Below are 25,446 nucleotides of genomic sequence, written 5' to 3'. Positions count from 1 at the left end.
TAAAACCTCAGAAAGATCCCCTTAAATGTGACTTCTATCGGCTGATATCCCGTATCAATGTAGATGTCAGGAAAGGCTGGCTGGGGACAGTGGTCCGTCACCTGTCTGTGTGCGCGCCTGCGGGTGCCTGGTGTGCATGTTCGCGGTTTCGCGGCTGCACGCGTTTGCGGTCGCGCGAGTGCGCGCATGGTTACCAGCGCCAGGCGGGCTATTTAAACCCAGTTCTCCCTTCAGATCTTGCTGCTTGATCTACAGCATTCCTGAGACTACTACCCGAATCTGATCTGTTGTGTATTTGACCCGGCCTGACCTGTGACCTTCATTGCCTTCTGCCTGCCTCTGACCTCCGGCTTGTCTACGACTCTGCACATGTCTCATCCTCTGGTCCATCCGTGCTCATCAGTTACCGACCCGTTCTGTTCCACATTCCTGCCTCTGCCTGCTGCATCTGTTCCTGTACTGACTGTTTGGTTTGACCCGGCTTGCCTGACTCTTCTGCGTGCCTGCCCCTGAGTGACCCACCTGTTCCTGTTGGTCTCCTGCTGTGTACTGGTTCCTGTCCGCTGCCACTGGGGCCTGCTTGTCCAGCTACAGTTCCTGAAGTCAGCCTGATCCATCCACCAGCTGTTGATCCTGCCAGGCACTCGTGCTACCTTTGACTTCCGTGGCTCCTGTCACCATCATCAGGGGCCGTGAGTCGGGGACGCAAGAGAGGTCTCCTTCTGCATTCCGGGCTCACCACTAGGTACGTGACAGTAGATGTCAAAATTCTAGCCAAAGTCCTGGCCAATCCTCTGAACAAAGTGGTTGCAAAATTGGTTAAGAGCGACCAGGGGGGCGTCATACCCGGCCACTCAATCAGAATGAATATTCGTAGACTATTCCACAATATGACCTACCCTCATGACTGTCTGTCAACCAGTGTTGTGCTATCACTGGGCATCTGCAAGGCTTTCAACAGTGTGGAGTGGTCTTATTTGTGTTGGGATCTACAACTGTATAGCCCCTGACCTATAGCATGGATGCGTCTCCTCTATAAAACAATCCACTAGCCCGCATATGAATCAATGCCCATGTTACCAAACCATTCCCAATCACCAGAGGCACCAGACAGGGATGCCCTTTGTCAACCCTCTTGCTTGCTCTGATTATGGAGCCCCTGACTGTACAGATCTGTAGCTCTCCATCAATTAAAGGCCTCCCCATAAATGATATAGAGGAGAGGATATCCCTCTATGCAGATGATACCTTAGTTTACCTAGCAGACCCCAAGACTCCCTTCACCAACCTTTTAGCTGAAATTAACACATTTGGTGACTTTTCTGGATTCCAAGTGAATTGGGACAAATCAATCCTTTTTCCCCTAGACCAAGCTACAATAACAGTGATTCGTTCGCACTCTAAGCTACAAGTTGCCACCTCCTTCAGATCCCTAGGAGTCTCAATTAAATTACCAATATCCCTCTATGTAACCAATAACCTATGCCCCTTACTGCTCCAATTACAAACCAAACAGTGGAAGGATCTGCCCCTAGACCTCATGGGAAGAGCCAATATTCTCAAGATGATTTACTCGCCTAAATTACTGTATGTCATGGCAAATTCCGCTTGTAAAATTCCCAAATCCATTTTTTAAAGTATTGACTTTTATTTGTACTGCTTTCCTCTGGAATGATCGCCAACCCCTAGAGTTGCACTATAGACACTACACCTCCCATCCCACATGGCCGGCCTGGCCCTCTCCAACTTCTACCTTTACTATCTAGCATCCCAGCTAGTTAACATCCACGATTGGCTTCATCCCAACCCTTACAATGCCTGTACCACTACTGAAGAAGCTATAGTCTTCTCCTTTGAAACTCTTCATAACATTGTGTACAGAGGATGCACACCACCTGAACAAGGTATGACCATTATACGTACCTCCCTCTCCCTATTCCAAACTGTAGTAGTGGAGCTTTCCACTGACTCCTGGAGGGCTTCTCCCAATAGTCCACTGTGGTTTAACCCTACTCTTAAAGAGGAAGTAAACCCTGATGAGTTTACTTCCTCTTTCATTCCCTGCAAAGGTAAAACATAATGGACTACTTTGCATCGCATAGTAGTCCATTATGTGTCACTTACCTGACACAGGAGCCAGCGATGTCACCGCTGTCCCCTGTAGTCCGGTGCATCCATCTTCTCGGTGGGTCTCGCTGCTCCGCCGCTGTCATTCGGCGAAGCCGCGATGACGTCACTCCCGTGCATTCGCACGGAAGCTGCCACGCGCGGCTTATCACCGTTGACGGGTGCTGCACCTGTGCGCCGCTGTCTACGGTGCATGCGCCGTAGACAGCGGTGCCTGTCTTTCGCCAAATATCTCCTAAACCGTGTAGGTTTAGGAGATATTTCTTGGACCTACAGGTAAGCCTTAATCTAGGCTTACCTGTAGGTCAAAGTGTGTTGTGAGGGTTTACAACCACTTTAAGGAACTATGCTGCATGCCTGACCCCAAAAGATGAACGTCCAGCGGAATCAAATACCTATGCCAAATATATTCCCCCCAAGGTTTCAAATCCTTCTCTCAGATGCGCTTAGATTTTGACTTACCACATACTTATCCATTTTACTATTACCAACTCAGACCCACAATACGAACACATTTTGGTTCCCTGGACAGCCCTCTTAAACACCAGACATGGAAAAACTCCTTAGGTCCCTGGACCAGACAAAACTCATCTCCACCTACTACTTGGCCCTCGTCACAAACATCAACCTTAGATTTAAGGCAGCACAAAAGAAATGGGACTCCCTAGATGCCCCTATTACAGAAGACGACTGAATTCTGTGACACATTCAAGACCTCTGTTATTTCCTCCAGGGACAGGGTGATCCAAATTAAAATATTTCATCACTCACACCTCACTCCAGCTAGGATGCATAAAATGGGACTATCATCCTCTGCTGAATGCTTCCGGGGATGTAGACAGATTGCTTTTCTCCACTGCTTTTGGACCATAGTACAAGATTTCTGGGTAAACATAGGCTCCTTCATCTCCTCTGCACTGGGTCCCCCAAGTATACTCAACCCCAAGAATTGTCTCTTGGGCATCTTTGGCGACCTCACCATCCCCTCCCAGGCCAAGAGACTACTCTGCATCCTTTATTTCTATGCAAAGAAGTCCCTTCTACTGACGTGGAAGGGTTCAGAGACCCCAACTCAAAATCTTTGGTTAAAACTGGTTAATGAGTCCCTGCCTCTATACAAGCTTACCTTTGATATCCGAAAGAGGAAAAAAAAAATACACAAAATCTGGGGCAGATGGTGTCAGAAACCATGAAAACAGAACGAGACAGAAGTATACTTAAATCACACTTGTTTAATAATAAAAGTAAATAGAACAAACGTAGCCCAAACATAGCCAAAGTTCTGTAACCAGAAATGGATAGTTAGCCAAGCCAGAAAGTCAGGGATCAGTGCAGTGGAACAGCAAGCAGGGTCTGGAACCAGAAGGGATGTCCACCAAGCAAGTCTATAAACAGGAACGCAGGAGATAGTTTCTGTAATGTTGACCAAGGCAAAGGCAGAGATCCTCTGGGCTGAACCGTAGGCAGGACTGACAAGCAGGATATCATCAACAGGTGAGTAGCTGTGGAGAGATAGGAGCTGGCAGTTAGCCAACAGCTGAGCGTCCTGAGCCCAGCCCTGACAGATGGCTAGCTAGCCCCCTGACCCTCTCCCCCATAATGGAAGATTCTGAATTTGAATACAGACCTGTGTCTGGAAAGCTGTCTGCCCTGAGGGAGACTGCAGCCCATTTAAGAGGGATTCTTTGCCCAGGGACTGGGAAAGGCTGACCAGCTTTGAGAGTCGGGGAGACTAAGGAAGCCAGTGAGTCCAGGTAGCTGGAAAGAATCGATAACGCTGTGGGGAGCAAACAGAGGAACTGTTGATAAGAGAGAGCCAGGTGGCTCGGTATGTTTTTCATTTATGAGTGCCGAATGAAGTTAAACCCCTGCGTGGGATTCTTGGATGGACTTTTGTTTTGTGTGCCTATCTGATGTGGACTCACTGCACAAAAATGCATCTATCCACTTGAGCTAAACACCCCAATATCACAGTATGTATGTCTGTCTGTTAAGAAAGTGCAATAAAAAAATATCTTTAAAAAAAATAAATAAATCTTTATTTGGATTTTAACCAATTCAGCCCCGGAAGAATTTAGCCCCTTCCTGACCAGAGCGCTTATTGCGATTCGGCACTGCGTTGCTTTAACTGACAATTGCGCGGTCATGCGACGTGGCTCCCAAACAAAATTGATGTCCTTTTTTTTCCCACAAATAGAGCTTTCTTTTGGTGGTATTTGATCCCATCTACGTTTTTTTTTTGTGCTATAAACAAAAAAATAGCTCCAATTTTGAAAAAAAGCTATATTTTTTACTTTTTGCTATAATAAATATCCCCAAAAAAAATGTATATTTTTTTTTCCCTCAGTTTAGGCCGATATGTATTCTTCTACATATTATTGATAAAAAAAAAAAAAAAAATCGCAATATGTGTTTATTGATTGGTTTGCGCAAAAGTTATAGCATCTACAAAATAGGGGATAGTTTTATTACATTTTTATAATTTTTTTTTTATTAGTAATGGTGGCGATCTGCGATTTTTATTGTGACTGCGACATTATGGGGACACGTCGGACACTTTTGGTGCTATTTTGGGACCATTCACATTTATACAGCGACTAGTGCAATTAAAAATGCATTTATTACTGTGTAAATGTGACTGGCAGTGAAGGGGTGCTGCAGGGGTTAAGTGTGTCCTAGGGAGTGATTCTAACTGTAGGTTGGATGGGCTAGCAGTGACACATCACTGATCACCATTCTCGATTACAGGGAGCTGTGATCAGTGGTAGTGTCACTAGGCAGAACGGGGGAAATGCTTACATTAGCATTTCCATGTTCTTCCCCTCCGTGAGACGATTGCGGGTATCCCCTCAGACATCGAGTCCGCGGGGCCCATGGTCGGACTCACAGAGCTCGCGGTGGAGCACGCGCCTTCTATGCAAGTCTCGCGAGATCAAGTATATTAATGGGATTTTGCGCAGCGGAGCCAACCAGCCACAGTAAAACTGAGGCGGCTGGTCCGGCAGCAGTTAAAGAAATACAGGAAACAAAGAATGAGACAATACATTCTCAAAATATAGTATGTGTACATATTAGGTAGTTCAAAAAACAAGCGAATATAATCTTAAAGAAATACAAGTAGTCAAGCTATTGTTTTGCATATATACAATGGTTTTTAGAGGTAACAAACTGGAAGGAAACAACACTAAAGCCTGGTACACACGATCAGATTGTTGGCCAACAAAACGTCAGACTTTTGTCCGAAGGGCGTGTGCCAGGAACTTGTCTTGCATACAAACGGTACACAATTGTCTGCCAACAAACACGAATTTAGTGACATACTACAAGGATTTTCAGCTCTTGAGCGCCACCCTTTGGGCACCTTCTGCTAATGTCATGTTTGGTGAGCATTAATTCCGAGCATGCGTGTTTGTACTTTCAACTTTTGAGTGACGGACTTGTGTACAGACGATAGGAAAATCTGACAACAGACCATTGTCTGCTGAAAATTGACTAGCCTGCCATCCAGGGGTGTAACTATAGGGGGTGCAGCAGTCGCGACCGCAACCATGCCCTGTGATGCAGGGGGCTCATGCAGCCCCCTCTACATATGGCCGGCAACAGCATAGGCAGCTAGGGGTACCAGTGCACCATGCATACGGGTGGCTGGAGGTAGAGGGTGACTAGCAGAGCTCCATGCTCGACTATCGCACTGGCTGCTCTTTAGTTGAGCTTTCCCCGGATGAATTGTGTCCTCAGCCGGCTCCTTAGAGTACCCCTCTCCTGCTCCATGCATTGTCACTCAGTCCGATGTCTGTTCTCCCCAGCCAGAGTCCCGCCCCCCCCCCCCAAGTCCGGCCCACACTGCACTGCATACTTCTCACGGGTAAACAAACTTTAAGCACACAGATGCAGTGCAGCCCTATGGGAGCCGGCTCCCTGGAGGACACTGTAGGCTTGTTTGCCAGCCCCCCTTCTCCCCCATCATACACAGATGATGAAAGGTCTTTCTGGGAGATATGCTGATCGCCCGTCCAGCACACTGGATGGAGCCCAGGCCAACATGGATGAGTGGGCGGCCTACAGCTTGGTCATGGTGAGTGAGAGGACCCCATCCCCCACACACCATTACATACCCCCTCCATCTCCCCCTGGGGACAGGGATCCCTTCTCACCTGGGGGCAGTAACTTCATCTGCCCTGGAGAAAAGGACCTCATCTCTTCTGGTGATGGGGACCCCATCCTGCCTAGGGACAGTCCCCCAATGGGGCACCTAAAAAAAAAAAATAAAAAAAAAAACTACTGATACCAGTGGTGGAAATACAGGGCTCACAAAGGTCATACCTGTGACCACGCCCTGGAGTTCCACCGCCAGACTCGGAGGGAAGGGCCCTGGCTGGGGTTCAGGGGGGCCCTTCATGGTTTCTTGCATCGGGGCCCTGAAGGCTCTAGTTACGCCACTGCTCCCATCCAACATTTGTTGGCGTACAATTGTCTGATGGAGCATACTAACGGTCGGATTTTAGGCCAACAGTCTGTCATCACCCAATTCCCTGCCGAAAATCCGATCATGTGCACTAGGCTTAAGTCTATGATTGTAACCCGTAGGCAGGGATGAGCCCGATGTTTGAGTCGAATGTAACTCAATGTGCCCCTGAGGGGCCTGGTATGGATTTTGGGGGGCCCCTACGCCATTTTTTTTTACATTTTGGTGTGGGGTTCCCCTTAATATTTATACCAGACCCAAGGGGCCTGGTAATGGACTGGGGGGGAATCCAGGCGGTTTTTGTTCAATGATTTTTATCTATATTGCGGGGACTCAACAATACATTACAGCCGCATGCTGTTTTAAATTACATTTTTTCCTTTAAAAACACAAATTCGCACAAATTTTTTGCCTGTTCGCAAGTTCTGGTACGAACCGAACCAGGGGTTTTACATTGTTGGACTATGCTGCTACTGCAAGCAAGTTTGACATGTGGTGCTGTCTGTCAAACTCTGCAGGCTCCAAGCTGTCCATTGAGCTCAGTGCCTCAGACAAGAAGTGAGGAGAGGCTCTGTGAGTTCTTCCTCTCAGTCTGCTGCAAACAGAGTGTGCCAGCTTGTATTTAAACTGGCCGCTTTGTATGCAGCTTCTGACAGGCTGCGCAAGGAGCCCAGTATCTCCAGGACCATAGGTGATAGGAGCCCCAATTTTGTCCAGTAGTGGGGTAGACCTTCAGCTACATACCCCATAAATGTGGGCTCTATGTGACCCCTGGTTGCCGAGCCACGACCCTTGAAGTCAATTTTTTTATTTTTTTAAATGGGCCTATCTTAAGGTAAGGGGCCTGGAGCTGCAGCTCCAATAGTCCCTATGTTAATCCGGCCCTGCAGCCCACCCCTGTGTATTCTTTATCTTCTGAATGGAGAGAAAGATACGTTGTATAAAAAGATACATTGTAAAACAAACAAATTTGTAAAAAAATAACATTTAAAAACAAACAAAAATAAATGCATCAAGGTCTGATCTAGGCCAGTGTCAGGGTTGGCGTTAGGGTCAATGTAAGAGTCAAAGATCAAGGTCAGGGTCAAAAGGTAAGTCAGTATATTTTTGTATAGGATTTTTTTAAAGCTTTTTTTTTAATTATCAGTTTCAGTTAGTGTCAGTGTGTTTTTTTGAACATAAAATAGAATGCACACTATTGTTTCTGGGTCCTACTATCACTGTGATCCTCAGGAGCAGGATCATTTATTTTGGTGTTTTTTTTTTTATTTCTTTTTTTCAAAATTTTGTGTGCTTTTGGTGGCAAGTTATGGAAATAACAAGAAATATAGATTATTGGTTACCATTTACCACCTAATGAAAGTCCAATTTGTCCTGAGAAAAAACACAGTATAATCCACCTGGATACACAGAGAAGTTGTGATGATATGTACGGATTTATTAATACATGTCAAAGTTGCAAGGAACTTTTTACTTTACCCTCAGTCACTAAGGGGTTAACGGATGTTTGACTATGAAGACTTTAAATGATTTATTATATATTTTTTTTCTCTATAAAAGATAATAGAAATAAAAGATAATGATTTGGTATGCTTACCAGGTATTTCCTGCAGGTTGGAATATTTCCTTTTCATGTTTTATTTGCAATCAGATCACTAGAGGAGAAATCAGTTCTCTTTGTACACCGAGACACATGACAGTCTTTCCTTTGGTATTAGTCTGTAATATTAAAAAAGAGATCAATACATGTGTATGGAATAATCAATCAAAAAAAAAAGCCATGCAGTGTAATCTACATAAACACTGTGTACAACAACACATGGTGTGTGACTATGGGAAACAATGCCATTCATTGCAGTGGCACCCGAGACCCTAACATGTACACAGGCAAAATAAAGTGCTCCATCTTTAATGCAAGTTATAAAGAACACAAAAACTGATCTGGAGAAAAAGCCTGCGCTTTATTTAAGGGCCCACTGAAAATCTGCACACATGTGAATAGACTCTAAATCAATAAAGCCTGTCGGATGTTACAATTTCATTCTTAATCCCTCTTATCACTCAGGCGGCGTACACACGGGCGGACTGTCTGCCGAAACTAAGTTCGTCAGACAGTCCGCTCAAACTTTTGAATGAACGAACTTGCCCACACACGGCACTTTTTGAGCGGACTAAGTTCGTCGTACTAAGTCCGCGCAACTTTTGAAATGAACGGACTCGCCCACACACGAGGACAGTCCGCTCATTTCGAGCGCGTGTCAAGGTAGGCGGGGCCCGCGACGGAGACGTCGCGGGCTCCGCCGCCTGGAATGGACTTAAAGGGGAACCCAAACGCCGAAAAAAAAATCGGCGTGTGGGTCCCCCCAAAGTCCACAACAGACCCTTGTCTGAGCACGCTACCCGGCCGGCCAGGAAAGGGGGGCGAGCGAGCGCGCCCCCCCTCCTGAGCCGTACCAGGCCGCGTGCCCTCAACATGGGGGGTGCCTTGGGGAAGGGGGGGGGCCGCGCGGCCCCCCCACCCCAAAGCACCTTGTCCCCATGTTGATGAGGACAAGGGCCTCTTCCCGACAACCCTGGCCGTTGGTTGTCGGGGTCTGCGGGCGGGGGGCTTATCGGAATCCGGGAGCCCCCTTTAATAAGGGGGCCCCCGGATACCGGCCCCCCACCCTATGTGAATGAGTATGGGGTACAATGTACCCCTACCCATTCACCTGTAAAATAAAAGTACCCAAAAAAAAAACACAACACACAAGATAAAATATTTTATTGCACAGCTCCGGGGGTCTTCCGTCTTCGGGGGTCTTCTCGCCGGACTCCTCCGCTACCTTCTTGTAGCTCTTTTGCTAGCGGAGGAGTCCGGCTTTCTTCCTCCCCGCCGCCGGCCTCTTCTCCCGACTTCGGGGGTCTTGTCCCCCTCTTCGGTTCTTCTGCCGGGCCACCGCGCCTTCTTATAGCTCTTTTAGAGGCGGTGGCCCGGTCTTCTGTCGCCGCCTTCCGTTCTTCTGCCGGGCCACCGCGCCTTCTTATAGCTCTTTTAGAGGCGGTGGCCCGGTCTTCTGTCGCCGCTGTCGCCGTCATCGCCGCCGCCTTCCGTTCTTCTTCTTCTTCTCCAGGAGATGTTGACACGACGCTCTCTCCGGCCGGAATGCCAGAGCCGCACTGCGCGGCCACTTATATAGTGACAATGGGGCGGTGTCACATGGTATATGTCACATGGGTTGGTCACATGGGTTGATGTCACATGGGGACTATGACATCGTAAGGGGGCGGGGTCACCATGTGACCAACCCATGTGACATATACCATGTGACACCGCCCCATTGTCACTATATAAGTGGCCGCGCAGCGCGGCTCTGGCATTCCGGCCGGAGAGAGCGTCGTGTCAACATCTCCTGGAGAAGAAGAAGAAGAAGAACGGAAGGCGGCGGCGACGACGACGGCGACAGCGGCGACAGAAGACCGGGCCACCGCCTCTAAAAGAGCTATAAGAAGGCGCGGTGGCCCGGCAGAAGAACGGAAGGCGGCGTCAGAAGACCGGGCCACCGCCTCTATAAGAGCTATAAGAAGGCGCGGTGGCCCGGCAGAAGAACCGAAGAGGGGGACAAGACCCCCGAAGTCGGGAGAAGAGGCCGGCGGCGGGGAGGAAGAATGCCGGACTCCTCCGCTAGCAAAAGAGCTACAAGAAGATAGCGGAGGAGTCCGGCGAGAAGACCCCCGAAGACGGAAGACCCCCGGAGCTGTGCAATAAAATATTTTATCTCGTGTGTTGTGTTTTTTTTTGGGTACTTTTATTTTACAGGTGAATGGGTAGGGGTACATTGTACCCCATACTCATTCACATAGGGTGGGGGGCCGGTATCCGGGGGCCCCCTTATTAAAGGGGGCTCCCGGATTCCGATAAGCCCCCCGCCCGCAGACCCCGACAACCAACGGCCAGGGTTGTCGGGAAGAGGCCCTTGTCCTCATCAACATGGGGACAAGGTGCTTTGGGGTGGTGGGGGGGCCGCGCGGCCCCCCTCCCCCAAGGCACCCCCCATGTTGAGGGCACGCGGCCTGGTACGGCTCAGGAGGGGGGGCGCGCTCGCTCGCCCCCCTTTCCTGGCCGGCCGGGTAGCGTGCTCGGACAAGGGTCTGTTGTGGACTTTGGGGGGACCCCCACGCCGATTTTTTTTGGCGTTGGGGTTCCCCTTTAAGTCCATACCAGGCGGCGGGGCCCGCGACGTCTCCTTCGCGGGCCCCGCCTACCTGGAGACGCGCTCGAAATGAGCAGACTTTTCTCCGGGCGGGAACAGTCCGCTCATTTCGAAAGTACAGCGGACTGGCACACACACGGGCGGACTGTCCGCTGAAACCAAGTTTCAGCGAACAGTTTTACGGAAATTCCGTAAGGCCGCGTACACACGCGGGGACTGTTTGCTCAACTTTGTCCGCTGAACAGTGTTTCAGCGGACAGTCCGCCCCTGTGTGGGCTTTCAATGGACAGTTTCAGCGAACAGTCTGCTGAACAAGGTTTTTCGGAATTTCCGAAAAACTGTCCGCTGAAACCTTGTTTCAGCGAACAGTCCCCTCGTGTGTAGGCTTGTTCGTCAAACAAAGTTCCGTGCATGCTCAGAAAGAATTTATACGCCGAAGGTTGCATTGCAGTGTATAGGATGTCGTTTTCTAGTCCCGTCGTACGTGCCGTTCACGTCATCGCGCACGGTTTCAGCAAACTGTTCGTTCATCGTGTGTGGGCAAGTCCGTTCATTCTAAGTTTGAGCGGACTGTTCGCTGAAACTGTTTGACGGACAAAGTTGAGCGAACAGTCCCCGCGTGTGTACGCGGCCTAAGACTTTGTTCGTCAAACAGTCCGCTGAAACTGTGCGCTGAAGCCCACACACGAGCGGACTGTCCGCTGAAACACTGTTCAGTGGACAAAGTTGGGCGAACAGTCCGCCCGTGTGTACGCGGCCTTAGTCCCCTTTCACACCTGTGCATCTTGTCATTCAATTTGACAGTTCCAAATCACATGACGAGATGCAGAATATTTGTGCCTATGGAAGCGGTCAAATCAGTGCAACTCTGACTTGCACCCTGTAGAAAATGATTCTTGCACTATTTTTAGTGATTTCAAGTTGACTTGCATTGACATCTGTGCATGAAATCATGTCAGGAAGCCGCAGATGAAATCGTACTGTCCTGCAGCTTTGAAATTGTGCTGCAGTAGTGCAATTTCAAAAAATTTATTAAAACGGTGTTGCGCTCCTGGCGTGAAACTAAATTAAATAAACGATAAAAAATTCTCAAAAATTCCTAGCGTGAAGCTAATTAAATATTAATAAAAAAATTCTCAAAATTCATGTGGTAAAAACCTAAAAAGCAAAAATCACTAAATAATCAAATATATAAAGAAATCCAAAAAAAAGAAGGGCATATATATATATACAGCTAGTGGTGACAACGATAAATATCGCAGAGATGCAGGATAAATGTGAATAATAATATTCAATCATATAAAGTGCAATAGTGAATAAATGAATTAAACTTAAAAAAATATATATATATTATATATATATATATATATATATACACATACATACATACATATAAATATCATAGTGTGTATCCCAATATAAAGTGCAATAGTGTCACTCAGGTGAGGAAAATATCAATCAATGCATAAAAAGTCCTCCAAACAATACTAGAAAGACATCATTGGTATGTGCCAAAAACAAGTGTCCAGTGCATATCATCCAGGTGTTTGCCAACCGGTGAATGTGCTAAACAATTACCTTACAGCTGTAAGGTCAAACAGCATAAACACCGACTCCTGGGGTGGAAGGGGAGAGAAGGGAGAGAGGTCCAATATCGCACAGCTCCTCCTATCCTGGCACTTAGTATCCGTGGTGGCTTTAAGGGAATGCTCAAAAGACAAAGAAGGAGCCGGCCATGGTGCAGTATTTTATAATAAAAGCGATTTTTTATTTTTAAAAAAACACACAGGCTACTCGCAAATTGCCAAAAGAATTTGCACATGAAAACAGTGACGAGCGGTCCACTCGTGCGTGTACGTCACTTCCGGTGTCCATCTGCTATCCTACGCGTCACGTCACTGTCACGTGACTTCAACTGGGATCAGCTGAGGGCATAGGAAGTGTCTTAATATAGGACAGCGGAATCTGCTCGCCGCCCAACTTAATGGTTAACAACGTAATTAGGTGCAAATAAGAAAAAGTAATTTAAAAATCTAAAACCTTTATTATAACTACTTTCAAACCGCGAAAAATGAATTAAAATGGGTAAATGGATTTAATAAACAGAATGTTATATCTATGAAAGATGCTCATACCATGAATAGCCTAATAGCAGCCATTTTCCCGAAGACTAGAATAGCTATACAGCGGGTAATTACGGCATGCTTAATCAGGTAGAGCGCTATATGTAACTATATAAACCCTTGATTAAGAAATATTGACCAGAACTATATCAGGATAAATAATGTTAACTTGCTTTGTGAAATAATATATCTATATATCTATATATATATATATATATATATATATATATATATATATATATATATATATATATCTACGACAATTTCGAAATGGTGGCCATTTTGTCATAGCCTAAGTGGATAAATACTGGTAAATTGGTGTCAGCAAGGAATGTCCGGTCTCCACAAGCATCAGACAAAAAAAATAAAATAAAATAAAAAAATTAAAATTTTTAATTTTCTTATATACATGTATACTTTGAAAGGGTAGATTTTTAAATTATGTTTTCAATTTATATGAAATATAAATATATATTTTTTGTCCTGTCTAATGCTTGTCGTGAGTTTATGTGCATTTGTTGTATGAATGTGCATATCATTGCAATGCATTATAACAGACAGGTCTTAACAGGCTTATCATATACATTAACAATTAGCTATTTTCCCTCCCCCGGTGTCATGTGACTCATTAGTGTTACAAGGTCTCAGGTGTGAATGGGGAAGCAGGTGTGTTAACCACTTACCCACTGGGCACTTAAACCCCCTTCCTTTTAGCTTTCGGTGCTCTCACACTTTGAATGACAATTACTCAGTCATGTAACACTGTACCCAAATTAATTTTTTGCCCTTTTTTTCTCACAAATAGAGCTTTCTTTTGGTGGTATTTGACCACCTCTGGGGTTTTTGGGTTTTTTTTGCGCTATAAATGAAAAAAGACCAAAAATGTTGAAAAAAAATGCATTTTTCTTTGTTTCTGTGATAAACTTTTGCAAATTATACATTTTTCTTCATACATTTTGGCCACAATTTATACTGCTACAAATCTTTGCTAAAAATAACCCAAATTGGTGGATATTATTTGGTCTTTGTGAAAGTTAGAGAGTCTACAAGCTGTGGTGCGAATCATAAAAAAATGATCACATCTTATGTACTGGTGGCCGATCTCATTTCTTGTGACCCGAACAAGCCAGGAAAGTACAAATACCCCCAAATGACCCCTTTTTGGAAAGTAGACATTCCAAGGTATTTAGTAAGAGGCATGGTGAGGTTTTGATGTTGTCATTTTTCCCACAATTCTTTGCACAATTAAGATTTTTTTTTCCCACAAAATTGTCATTGTAATAGGTTATTTCTCTCACATGGCATGTGTATAGCACAAATGACACCCCAAAATAAATTCTGCTACTCCTCCTGAGTATTATGATACCACATGTGTGGGACTTTTTCACAGCCTGGCCACATAGAGAGGCCCAACATGCAGGGAGCGCCATCGGGTGTTCTAGGAGCATAAATTACACATCTAACTTGTTGACTACTTATTACACTTTTGAAGGCCCTGGAGCACCAGGACAATGACACGTGACTGACGTGGCACTGATGACAGATGACACTGATGACACATGACACTGATGTGGCACTGATGACAGATGGCACTGATATCTGGCAGTGGGGACAGGTGGCACCGACATTTAGTGTAGCACTTTATTTTCATATTTTTTTTTTTTACTCACAGCTGCTGCAGCCGTTCATCTCTCCCTCCTCACACGCTGTCTCTGTGTGAGGAGGAAGAGCCGGTGATGGGAGATGATCTCATATGTTTACATATGAGATCATCTTTCATTGGACACGCCGATCACGCTGTAAATGGCTGCTGTGATTTGCCATTTACAGTGATCTGTGACTGGCTGTGTCCAAGGGTATTGAAGGGGTTAATAGAGAGTCCATTCTCTTATCCATTGCTTCAGATAAGACCCCCATATCCTCAAAAGCTAAATCTGTGTGCCGGGAAACTTGTAAGAAGGCTGCATCTAGCTTTGGGGTTTTGTTCCATACTGATGATTTGTCACCTGCAAATGGAAACCGTCTCTTTAAGGCCTTAGAAAAACACATTTCAGGCTTTAAACATAAAGATATAAAAATTTTATTTTTTGTGAAGAATCACCAACACAATTGTGAAGTGGAACGAAATCTATTGGATTTTTGAAACTTTTTTAACGAATAAAAAAAATGAAAAGTGGGGCGTGCAAAATTATTCGGTCCCCTTGCGTTAATACTTTGTAGAGCCACCTTTTGCTGCGATTACAGCTGCAAGTCGCTTGGGGTGTCTCTATCAGTTTTGCACATCGAGAGACTGAAATTCTTGCCCATTCTTCCTTGCAAAACAGCTGGAGCTCAGTGAGGTTGGATGGAGAGCGTTTGTGAACAGCAGTTTTCAGCTCTTTCCACAGATTCTCGATTGGATTCAGGTCTGGACTTTGACTTGGCCATTCTAACACCTGGATACGTTTATTTGTGAACCATTCCTTTGTAGATTTTGCTGTATGTTTGGGATCATTGTCTTGTTGGAAGATAAATCTCCGTCCCAGTTTCAGGTCTTTTGCAGACTCCAACAGGTTTTCATCCAGAATGGTCCTGTATTTGGCTGCATCCATCTTCCCCTCAATTTTAACCATCTTCCCTGTCCCTGCTGAAGAAAAGCAGGCCCAAACCATGATGCTGCCACCACCATGTGTGACAGTGGGGGTGGTGTGTTGAGGGTGATGAGCTGTGTTGCTTTTATGCCAAACATATCGTTTTGCATTGTGGGCAAAAAGTTGGATTTTGGTTTCATCTGACCAGAGCACCTTCTTCCACATGTTTGGTGTGTCTCCCAGGTGGCTTGTGGCAAACTTTAGACGAGACTTTTTATGGATTTCTTTGAGAAATGGCTTTCTTCTTGCCACTCTTCCATAAAGGGCAGATTTGTGCAGTGTACGACTGATTGTTGTCCTATGGACAGACTCTCCCACCTCAGCTGTAGTTCTCTGCAGTTCATCCAGAGTGATCATGGGCCTCTTGGCTGCATCTCTGATCAGTCTTCTCCTTGTCTAAGCTGAAAGTTTAGAGGGGCGGCCAGGTCTTGGTAGATTTGCAGTGGTCTGATACTCCTTCCATTTCAAAATGATCGCTTGCACAGTGCTCCTTGGGATGATTAAAGCTTGGGAAATCTTTTTGTATCCAAATCCGGATTTAAACTTCTCCACAACAGTATTACGGACCTGCCTGGTGTGTTCCTTGGTCTTCATGATGCTCTTTGTGCTTTCAACAGAACCCTGAGACTATCACAGAGCAGGTGCATTTATACAGAGACTTGATTACACACAGGTGGATTCTATTTATCACCATCAGTCATTTAGGACAACATTGGATCATTCAGAGATCCTCGCTGAACTTCTGGAGTGAGTTTGCTGCACTGAAAGTAAAGGGGCCGAATAATTTTGCACGCACCACTTTTCAGTTTTTTATTTGCTAAAAAAGTTTAAAATATCCAATAGATTTCATTCCACTTCACAATTGTGTCCCACTTGTTGGTGATTCTTCACAAAAAATTAAAATTTTATATCTTTGTTTGAAGCCTGAAATGTGGCAAAAGGTTGAAAAATTCAAGGGGGCCGAATACTTTCGCAACGCACTATACCTCTTCTAATGAGAGCTTGTATCGGGAGGGTTTTCTGGAATCCCCTTCCAGTGCCTCACCCTCTGATTTTTGCCGCTAAATCATTGCCCTGTTCAGTGGAATGTTCTTGCACTAGTTTATTAATACATTCCTTACACAATGCTTTCCCCCAGGAATCTTTAAGTGTATTTTTACAAGAGTTGTGAGAGGGTTTGGTTTTATCTGTTTTCTGCAATAACAAAGAAAACCCCACAACATTAATACTGCTATACTCCTACCTGCCAAAATTGCAGGTGCACAGCATCTTTCATATGGGCTAACCTCACCAGGGGCCCCATGAACCCCCCTCTGACACCGGAGGGACCTTGCCTACCCCCCTTTTTCCCCCATGTACCCTTGAGGGGGGGTGGGGGGGTTGGGTGGTAGTGGTTTAGGCCAAGGGAGTTCCACCCTAGGTTCCCTTTACCTTGGTATGGCTGGAGCTCTTCTCTGCTGGAGCAGTGTCCCTTCCCTCTGCGTCTGACATGCTGGTGTCACCGCCGGAGCCTCCGCTGTCTCTACAGCGTATGTGGCTCCTCTCCAGCCCATGCCTGACTCCTCTTTATGTTTTGCGGCCGGAAACCGGAAGTGCACGCCCCCTTCGCCGGATGTGACGTCACCCGCCACCGATCACAATACCCGGTGTGGTTTGCACTGAGTTGAGTGCTTCACGCTGCTGGGGGTATGAGACGGCCGTCCATGCACCTCCTTGCTCTGTACTCGGAGCTGAACAGGAGCCCCCCCGACCTCTATCTGCACTCAGTGATGTGGGGCGGCATTACAGGGCAGTCTGTCATCTTTCGTTTGCCCAAGCAGCCTCTGCTGCTTTCCAGGACATTTGCCTGAGCCTCCTGACTCTCCTGCTTGGTTTCCTTGGTGTCTCCTCTCCTGGAGGAAACACAAATAACTGAGGAGCAGCCGGGGAGGAGGAAATTTATGGAAAGCTGGCGCAGGTGTTCCCTACAGAGGGGAGGAGCCAAGGAAATTAAGAATATTAATACTATTATTATTATTTTTTTTTTTGGGTGGCCCTCCACACTAGTGTGATTTTTACTGCACTTCTGTCTCAGTCTGATCCATGGTTCCTGACAAGGCAGCTCCCAGGAGATGAAGAAATCTCTATGCAGCATAAAATCAGAAACAAAAGGAGCGCCACTCTAAGGCTTGGTTCACACAGGGGAGACTCAGATCCGACTTGAGGTCGCCCCTAGTCGCCTCAGGTCGGACAACATTTAAAAATCAATGTACGTGAATGAGAGCCGTCTTAATGCACGCTACTGAAGTCGCTCCGACTTCAAAAGAAGTTCCTTCACTACTTCAATTCGACTTGTAGGCGACTTGAACCCATTGATTTCAATGGAGGTCGCCTCCAAGTCGGATCTCTGTCTATACGGAGGCGACTTTGACAGAATTATTAGCTCTGAAGGGGGAACTCCACGCCAAATTTCTGAAAAAAATTTGGCGTGGGTTCCCCCTCCGAGAGCATACCAGGTCTGGTATGGATTCCAAGGGGAACCCCCTACGCGAAAAAAACGGCGTGGGGGTCCCCCCAGATCCACACCAGACCCTTATCCGAGCACGCTACCCGGCCGGCCAGGAAAGGGGGTGGGGACGAGCGGGCGGCCCCCCTCCTGAGCCGTACCAGGCTGCGTGCGGCCCCCCCACCCCAAAGCACCTTGTCCCCATGTTGATGAGGACAAGGGCCTCTTCCCGACAACCCTGGCCGTTGGTTGTCGGGGTCTGTGGGCGAGGGGCCCCCGGATACTGGCCTCCACCCTATGTGAATGAGTATGGGGTACAACGTACCCCTACCCATTCACCTGTAAAATAAAGTACCAAAAAAAACACAACACACAAGATAAAATAGTTTATTGCACAGCTCCGGGGGTCTTCCGTCTTCGGGGGTCTTTTCGCCGGACTCCTCCGCTATCTTCTTCTAGCTCTTTTGCTAGCGGAGGAGCCTGGCTTTCTTCCTCACCGCCGCCCTCTTCTTCCGACTTCGGGGGTCTTGTCCCCCTCTTCGGTTCTTCTGCCGGGCCACTGCGCCTTCTTATAGCTCTTTTACAGGCGGTGGCCCGGTCTTCTGTCGCCGTCACCGCCTTCCGTTCTTCTTCTTCTTCTTCTTCTTCTCCTCCTTCTCCTGGAGATGTTGACTCGAAGCTCTCTCCGGACGCAATGCCAGGGACGCGCTGCGCGGTGACTTATATAGGGACAAGGGGCGGGGTCATCGGTTGATGTCACACGAGTTGATGTCACATGGTGACCCCGCCCCCTTACGATGTCACAGTCCCGAAGGATGTTGGGACTGTCGCCATGTGACATCAACCCATGTGACATCAACCGATGACCCCGCCTCTTGTCCTTATATAAGTCGCCACGCAGCGCGTCACTGGCATTGCGGCCGGAGAGAGCGTCGAGTCAACATCTCCAGGAGAAGAAGAAGAAGAACGGAAGGCAGAGGCGGAGGCGGCGACGACGACGACGACGACGACGACGACAGAAGACCCGAAGAGGGGGACAAGACCCCCGAAGTCGGAAGAAGAGGGCGGCGGCGAGGAAGAAAGCCGGGCTCCTCCGCTAGTAAAAGAGCTAGAAGAAGATAGTGGAGGAGTCCGGCAAGAAGACCCCCGAAGACGGAAGACCCCCGGAGCTGTGCAATAAACTAATTTATCTTGTGTGTTGTGTTTTTTTTGGTACTTTATTTTACAGGTGAATGGGTAGGGGTACGTTGTACCCCATACTCATTCACATAGGGTGGGTGGCCGGTATCCGGGGGCCCCCTTATCAAAGGGGGCTCCCGGATTCTGATAAGCCCCCCGCCCGCAGACCCTGACAACCAACGGCCAGGGTTGTTGGGAAGTGGCCCTTGTCCTCATCAACATGGGGACAAGGTGCTTTTGGGTGGGGGGGCGCACGCCCCCCCCTCCCCCAAGGCACCCCCCCATGTTGAGGGCACGCGGCCTGGTATGGCTCAGGAGGGGGGGCGCCCGCTCGTCCCCACCCCCTTTCATGGCCAGCCAGGTGGCGTGCTCGGATAAGGGTCTGGTGTGGATCTGGGGGGGACCCCCACGCCGTTTTTTCGGCGTGGGGGTTCCCCTTGGAATCCATACCAGACCTAAGGGCCTGGTATGCTCTCGGAGGGGGAACCCTTTTTCTGAAAAAAATTTGGCGTGGAGTTCCCCCTTCAGAGCTCATTCTCTGATTGGCCACTGCAAAAGTAGCCTGGCCTGGGTCGTGTCTAAAAGTCGTGTTCAAGTCGTCTCCAAGTTGCCTCACAAAGTCATCCTGAAATCGTGTCGCCAGTATGCAAAGAATAAACGAGTCTATTTATTTAGACAAATGGTAACTTACATGAGGATGAACAATAAAGTACATATCAGACCCACCAGAGGTCAGTGGAGCTGTGACACTGAAGGACCATGGGGAGCCAGGTTCATCAGAAGTCCAGAACTCCACAAGGTAGTGAACACAGACGGCCGAGTCTCGGGGTGAGTGTGACCCCCTGCGATGGGGGCAGGAATGCTGGGCATGGCTAACGCGTTTCAAGGCTCCTTTCTCAAAGCTGGTTGGCCACAGCTGTGCCACCTGCATATGTAGTGAGAGGGAGAGGAGCTACAAATTGGCAAGGAGGACAGGAAGGGGTGGGGGGCTGGGCTTACAAACAGAGCTCTATACGAACAGAGATAAAAAACTGTTGTAACGGCTCAAATGAGCGCGGTTCTTGTCTGCAGCAACATACAGCAGTGACATTTACACAAAATAGCAAAAACAAAAAGATAATGATGAGATACAACTGAGAGAGCACCTATAGTAATAATGAACACCCATAGAACTGAATATTACATGAGCGGGTGGATGCTCCCTGCCCCACTCACCTCCTGGCGCGGATCAACCTGGCTCCACACGGTCCTTCAGGGCACTTTCACACTGAGACGCAATTTTTAGTGGTGCTTTACCATCATTTTAGCGGTGCGCTTTTAACCCCCACTAGCGGGCGGAAAAAATTGTTAAAAGCGTCGGTGCAGCAGCGCTGATCATTGATTTCAATGGGCAGGGGCACTTTGTATACATCGCTCCTATAGTGCTAAAAAGATGCTGCACCTCAGTAAAGCCCCTCAGTGTGAAAACAGCCTGAGAAAAGTATCTGATGGAAGTTTATTAATGGCAGACATGAAGAAAGAGCGACCGATCGTCCTCCATACAATCGTTCATCACACATCCACACCCTCCATCCCCCATCCTAGATTGTCCTCCATACAATCGTTCATCACACATCTACACCCTCCATCCCCCATCCTAGATCGTCCTCCATACAATCGTTCATCACACATCTACACCCTCCATCCCCCATCCTAGATCGTCCTCCATACAATCGTTCATCACACATCTACACCCTCCATCCCCATCCTAACACTCCGTATCATCACTCAGTATATTAGGTCTGGTTCTATGTGATCTTACCTTTCCGGTCACACCGGTCTGTGAAGAGACGATCTGGAAGCTCTGAATACAAAACAACAAAATGGAGAATTTTGGGAGGGGGAGGGGGAGAGAAAGAAATGTGACTCAGGAAGTTTCACTTTCAGTTTTCACCGACATCCTCCCAACTACAGATATTGTACATAGCAGAAAACTAAACACACAAGTGAGTATCAGATGGACTCGTCTCCTGATGGAGAATGTCGCTGGTCTTGCTGCCCTGAAGGATAGGGGTGTCCTAACAAAGGAAAAAGAAAACAACAGTGCACCAACCTTGTGCATTATCCTTAGCAAAATACTTTATTTAAAGAGGAAGTAAACCCTGATGGGTTTACTTCCTCTTTTTTTCCCTGCAAAGGCAAAGCATAATGGACTACTATGCATCGCATAGTAGCTCATTATGTGTCACTTACCTGACACAGGAGCCAGCGAAGTCGCCGCTGTCCCCTGTAGTCCGCCGCATCCATGTTGCTGGTGGCGTCTCGCAGCTCCGACGAATCACAGCGGCGCAGCCGCGATGACGTCACTCCCGCGCATGCGCACGGGAGTCGCGTCTCGCAGCTCTGCCGCTGCCATACGGCGAAGCCGCGATGACGTCACTCCCGCGCATGCGCACGGGAGTCGACAAATTAGGCAAATCCATTCTTGGATTTGCCGCATTTAGTGCGCCTGCGCGCCGCTGTCTACGGCGCATGCGCCGTAGACAGCGGTGCCCATTTTCGGGCAAATATCTCCTAAACCATATAGGTTTAGGAGATATTGCTTGGACCTACAGGTAAGCCTTAATCTAGGCTTACCTATAGGTCCAAGTTGTTTGGAAGGGTTTACTTCCTCTTTAAAAGTAAAATAGAAAACTACTCACAAATGTATAAACAAAATAACTCGTGACACAAGTCTCCAGATAATAATTATTCATGGTGGTAACAGAGGAGATTACAGAGTCACACACAGTGTATATATATATATATAACAATGGACGGTGTCACTAGAGCAGAAGACGATGTCAGTAGGTTTGTGTCAGTCATTTATATATTTTTTTTATTTTTTATTATTTGCTATACAATTTTTTTATTATCTATATTTTACGAGCCCCATTGATGAAATATCGCACGTCTAAACAGACCTGAGGACAGAGATTTCCCAGTCCCTTTCTCTGCAGCCAAGCAGCAAGGGGAATCAGCACAGCACATGGTGATTAGGGTGTGCCCAGGCACACCTGCCACACACTGTGCGTACTCCTATGAGCAGCTCAAATCATTGGATGTGGCGGCTGCATTCCTTTTCTTTTTATGCCTTTCCCCCCCCCCCTGTTTTCCCCTGATCTGACCAGTAACACCTCTCCTGTAAAAGCCTCGATCCGCGACAGGAACTGCATGTGAATCGCACCACATTGCACCAAAGAAGTGCAGGCACCTTTTATGAGCCAAACACAACCTCATCCCATCCCATCACATCACACACCAAACCCCATCACATCCCATCCCACCCCACACCACATCCAACCACATCCCATCCCATCCCATCCCACCACATCCCACCCCACACCACATCCAACCACATCCCACCCCACCGTCGTTTTGTACAATGCAATCCAATGCAGGCAAAGGCAGTGTCTATGTGACCTGTGTGTGGGGTGTTGGTGACTTTGTATGGACACCCACTGCAGATCTCAAGGGTTGTGCAATTTGCATGCGGTGTGAGAAAAATCACACAGATCTCTGTGTTCCCCACACCACATAAGTGCGATCCTTTACTTAGAGTGCCGCCACTCTGAATGAAGGAGCACAGGAGGCACCTTTGGACAGCGGCATTGTCAGTCTAGGGGTAGAGGAGTGTTGGGCCCCTTCCACAGGAAGCCGATCCGTTTTGTTGAGTCCATCAGCTCAGCAGGGGATCGATCCATTGATCTCCGCTGAGCCGGCCGATGACGGATCCGTCTCTGATCACTGAGCGGGGACAGCATGTCCATCAGATCTCATCCGATCCGCCAGAGGGAGGGGCAAACGCATCGCCATACGCCGGATTCTAGCGAATCGGATGGCAGGCGGGTGTCAGTGAACACATCTCCGCTGACATCCGTCTCCCCATAGGAGTCAATGGACGGCTGAAAAACAGACAGGAGGATCTGAGGGGCTTTTCATGTGAAAGGCGCCTTAAATGGACTAGCAGAATAAGATAAAACCAATTGAAGCCAAACTCCAGCTTTTAAAGCAGCACCAGCAGAGCATTTCTTCTTCACCCTCATAAACTATGTGCTCCTCCACCAGATAAAATGTTCCTCTCACCGTGCGAGTGACTCGCATCCTTCACTCTAATAATTCCTCTTTTCCCTTTTATAAGAACAGAACTTTTATCTTGGGGGTGATCGGAGTTCTTCAGACTCGGTCGATGTGAAGGAGATTGTACAATCAGATTGTAACGTGTGTGGAGAGATTTATAGATCTATAAAAACAAGTCATCATCGCCCTCAGTGGTCACACATCTGAGATTACAGATTCTTCAAGGGTCCCTCAGCCCGGCTTCACATCAGTGCGGCTTTGAAAGCGAGCGACTTTCAGGGGCCAAACATCAGTGCGATTTGCACCGCCGATTTCATGGCTACTTCCAAATCCGGTGACCAGAATTCCATTCAATTCGCAGTGAGATCCGTGAAAAGTCATCCGGGAACCTTTGTCAGAATTGCTGCAGCATGAGGAGTCGCAGCGATATAAATGGATCCATTGCCTGCATTGGGGAGTCGCTCGTCATGCAGGTTGGAAATGTCAAATCGCAGGACAAGTCGCAGCGCTGTGAACGGGGGGCTTACCGACCTCCAGAGGAGCCCCGGGGGAGGGGAAGTCTGCTCTAGATGATCCACCAATCCTCATCATTGTTTCAGTCCAGCTGTAAGAATGTCACATGCGTGTGAATTGGATGCGGCTTTCATTGCATGTCAAGTCGCATGACGTGTGACCGGCTCTCAGTGTCCGCGGTGCGGATTCCAGAAGGGTCCGCTGCGTTGTTTTGGGTCTGGTTCAGGTGAGAATTCAGGCAAAAATAAAAAATTCAGCCCCGAATCGCACCTGAAGCGGTGAAGAGAAACGCACCGGACACCGGGCTGAAAACCTCGGCTGCACACATGTGAACCCGGCCTAAAACCTCTCCGATCCTCCTCAGGGAGGTCCTCATCTTATGGAGAGGAGTCATAAATCGCACAGAGATGACCAATCAGACGCCTGACATGTGACTTCCTAATCCATAGAGAATAAGACGTTTATAATACAATCCATCAAATAATCACATTATTTCCTCACCTCCACTGAAGAGGGTGACGGGATCCTCGGGGCCCAACCTGCAGACACATGGGGCCCTTTGGCCCTTGATGAGGGGCCCTTTGCAGACCCCCAGCAGTCGGTAGCGGCGGTATTCATCTGTAAAGAAGAGATAATGTCGCAGATTTCTCGCACTCTCATGTCACATGTCTGCAGTCTCTGATCATCTCCTCCAATAGGATTGAAGCCTCTGACAGTCTTCTGTCATATACACGGGGGGACACTGGGGGGAGGAGCACACGGGGGGACACTGGGGGGGAGGAGCACACGGGGGGGACACTGGGGGGGGAGAGAGAGCACACGGGGGGACACTGGGGGGGAGGAGCACACGGGGGGGTGGTGAATGGTTTGTCTCATTATGGAGGCTGGTAACCCCACAGCTAAACCCCCACATTTTACCATCCCCCTCCTTCCCAGCCATAAGTGTAGGCGGGGCCTCAGCCTCCAATCACATCTCAGGGTTTTGTGTGTTTTGCGCACATTTCTGAAACACGCTAAAAACACGCCTTGCGTTTTGCGGTTCTATTCATTATTAATGGCGCCCCAAATGCGGCGAGCAGACACACATTTTGTTGCGTGTAAAAATACGCAACAAACAGTGCAGAAAGGTCGGTGAGCGACTTTCCCACATGAAGGGCGTCCCATTGAAATGAATAGAGTGTGCGGAATGGGGGATGGGAGAGGATTTGTACCCCCCACACATAATCCTGCCCCCTCCCCCCACACATTTCTCCTCCCCTCCCCCACACATAATCCTCTCCCCTTCTATACACTCCTATACAAGCCAATGGCTGCACACGGCCTAAAGTACCTCAGTCACCACAGCTGTGCCTCACATTTCTCCTCCCCTCCCCCACACATAATCCTCCCCCTCCCCCACACATAATTCTCCTCATGGTTCCTCACAGTCTCAGATTTCCTCTCAGAGCAGAGCTGTGCACTTCCTCCCCTCCCCCCGGGAACACACAATGTGCACAGCGCCCCCAGAGGACGGAGGACTCACCTCTACAGGCTGCACTGCGGAGGAAGTGATGTCACCAGATGTGGGAGGAGAGAAGCTCCAGACTCTGCCTCTTTTCCAGTCTGTACAGGTGAGAAGAGGGGACAGTGATAG

The 25,446-nt window shown here is 47.9% G+C and overlaps 1 protein-coding gene across 12 annotated transcripts in view; it reads right to left on the bottom strand.

Annotated features, from left to right (window-relative positions):
• The window catches only part of LOC143942641 (NACHT, LRR and PYD domains-containing protein 12-like), a 280,534-nt gene extending 255,370 nt beyond the window's left edge, over window positions 1–25,164 (bottom strand). For 6 of the 12 annotated variants that reach the window (XM_077464005.1, XM_077464010.1, XM_077464011.1 and 3 more), the window contains exons 1-2: window positions 21,004–21,243; window positions 8,190–8,311 (exon numbers count right to left, since the gene is read on the bottom strand). In XM_077464005.1, coding sequence (XP_077320131.1) covers window positions 8,190–8,226 — 37 coding nt within the window. In that variant the 5' untranslated portion in view covers window positions 8,227–8,311; window positions 21,004–21,243. Of the gene's footprint in view, window positions 1–101; window positions 107–8,189; window positions 8,312–21,003; window positions 21,245–24,314; window positions 24,432–25,143 lie in introns of those variants that run through there. The other 6 variants (XM_077464012.1, XM_077464017.1, XM_077464016.1 and 3 more) reach the window with 4 other exon arrangements.
• Window positions 25,165–25,446: the final 282 nt, after the last annotated feature.

The sequence above is a fragment of the Lithobates pipiens genome, unplaced genomic scaffold, assembly GCF_037356315.1.
Source record: "Lithobates pipiens isolate NorthernLeopardFrog02 unplaced genomic scaffold, aLitPip1_a1.2 Scaffold_30, whole genome shotgun sequence".
NCBI lineage: Eukaryota > Metazoa > Chordata > Amphibia > Anura > Ranidae > Lithobates > Lithobates pipiens.
Note: the sequence above shows the minus strand (reverse complement) of the source record. Positions and strands in the feature narration are given on the sequence as shown.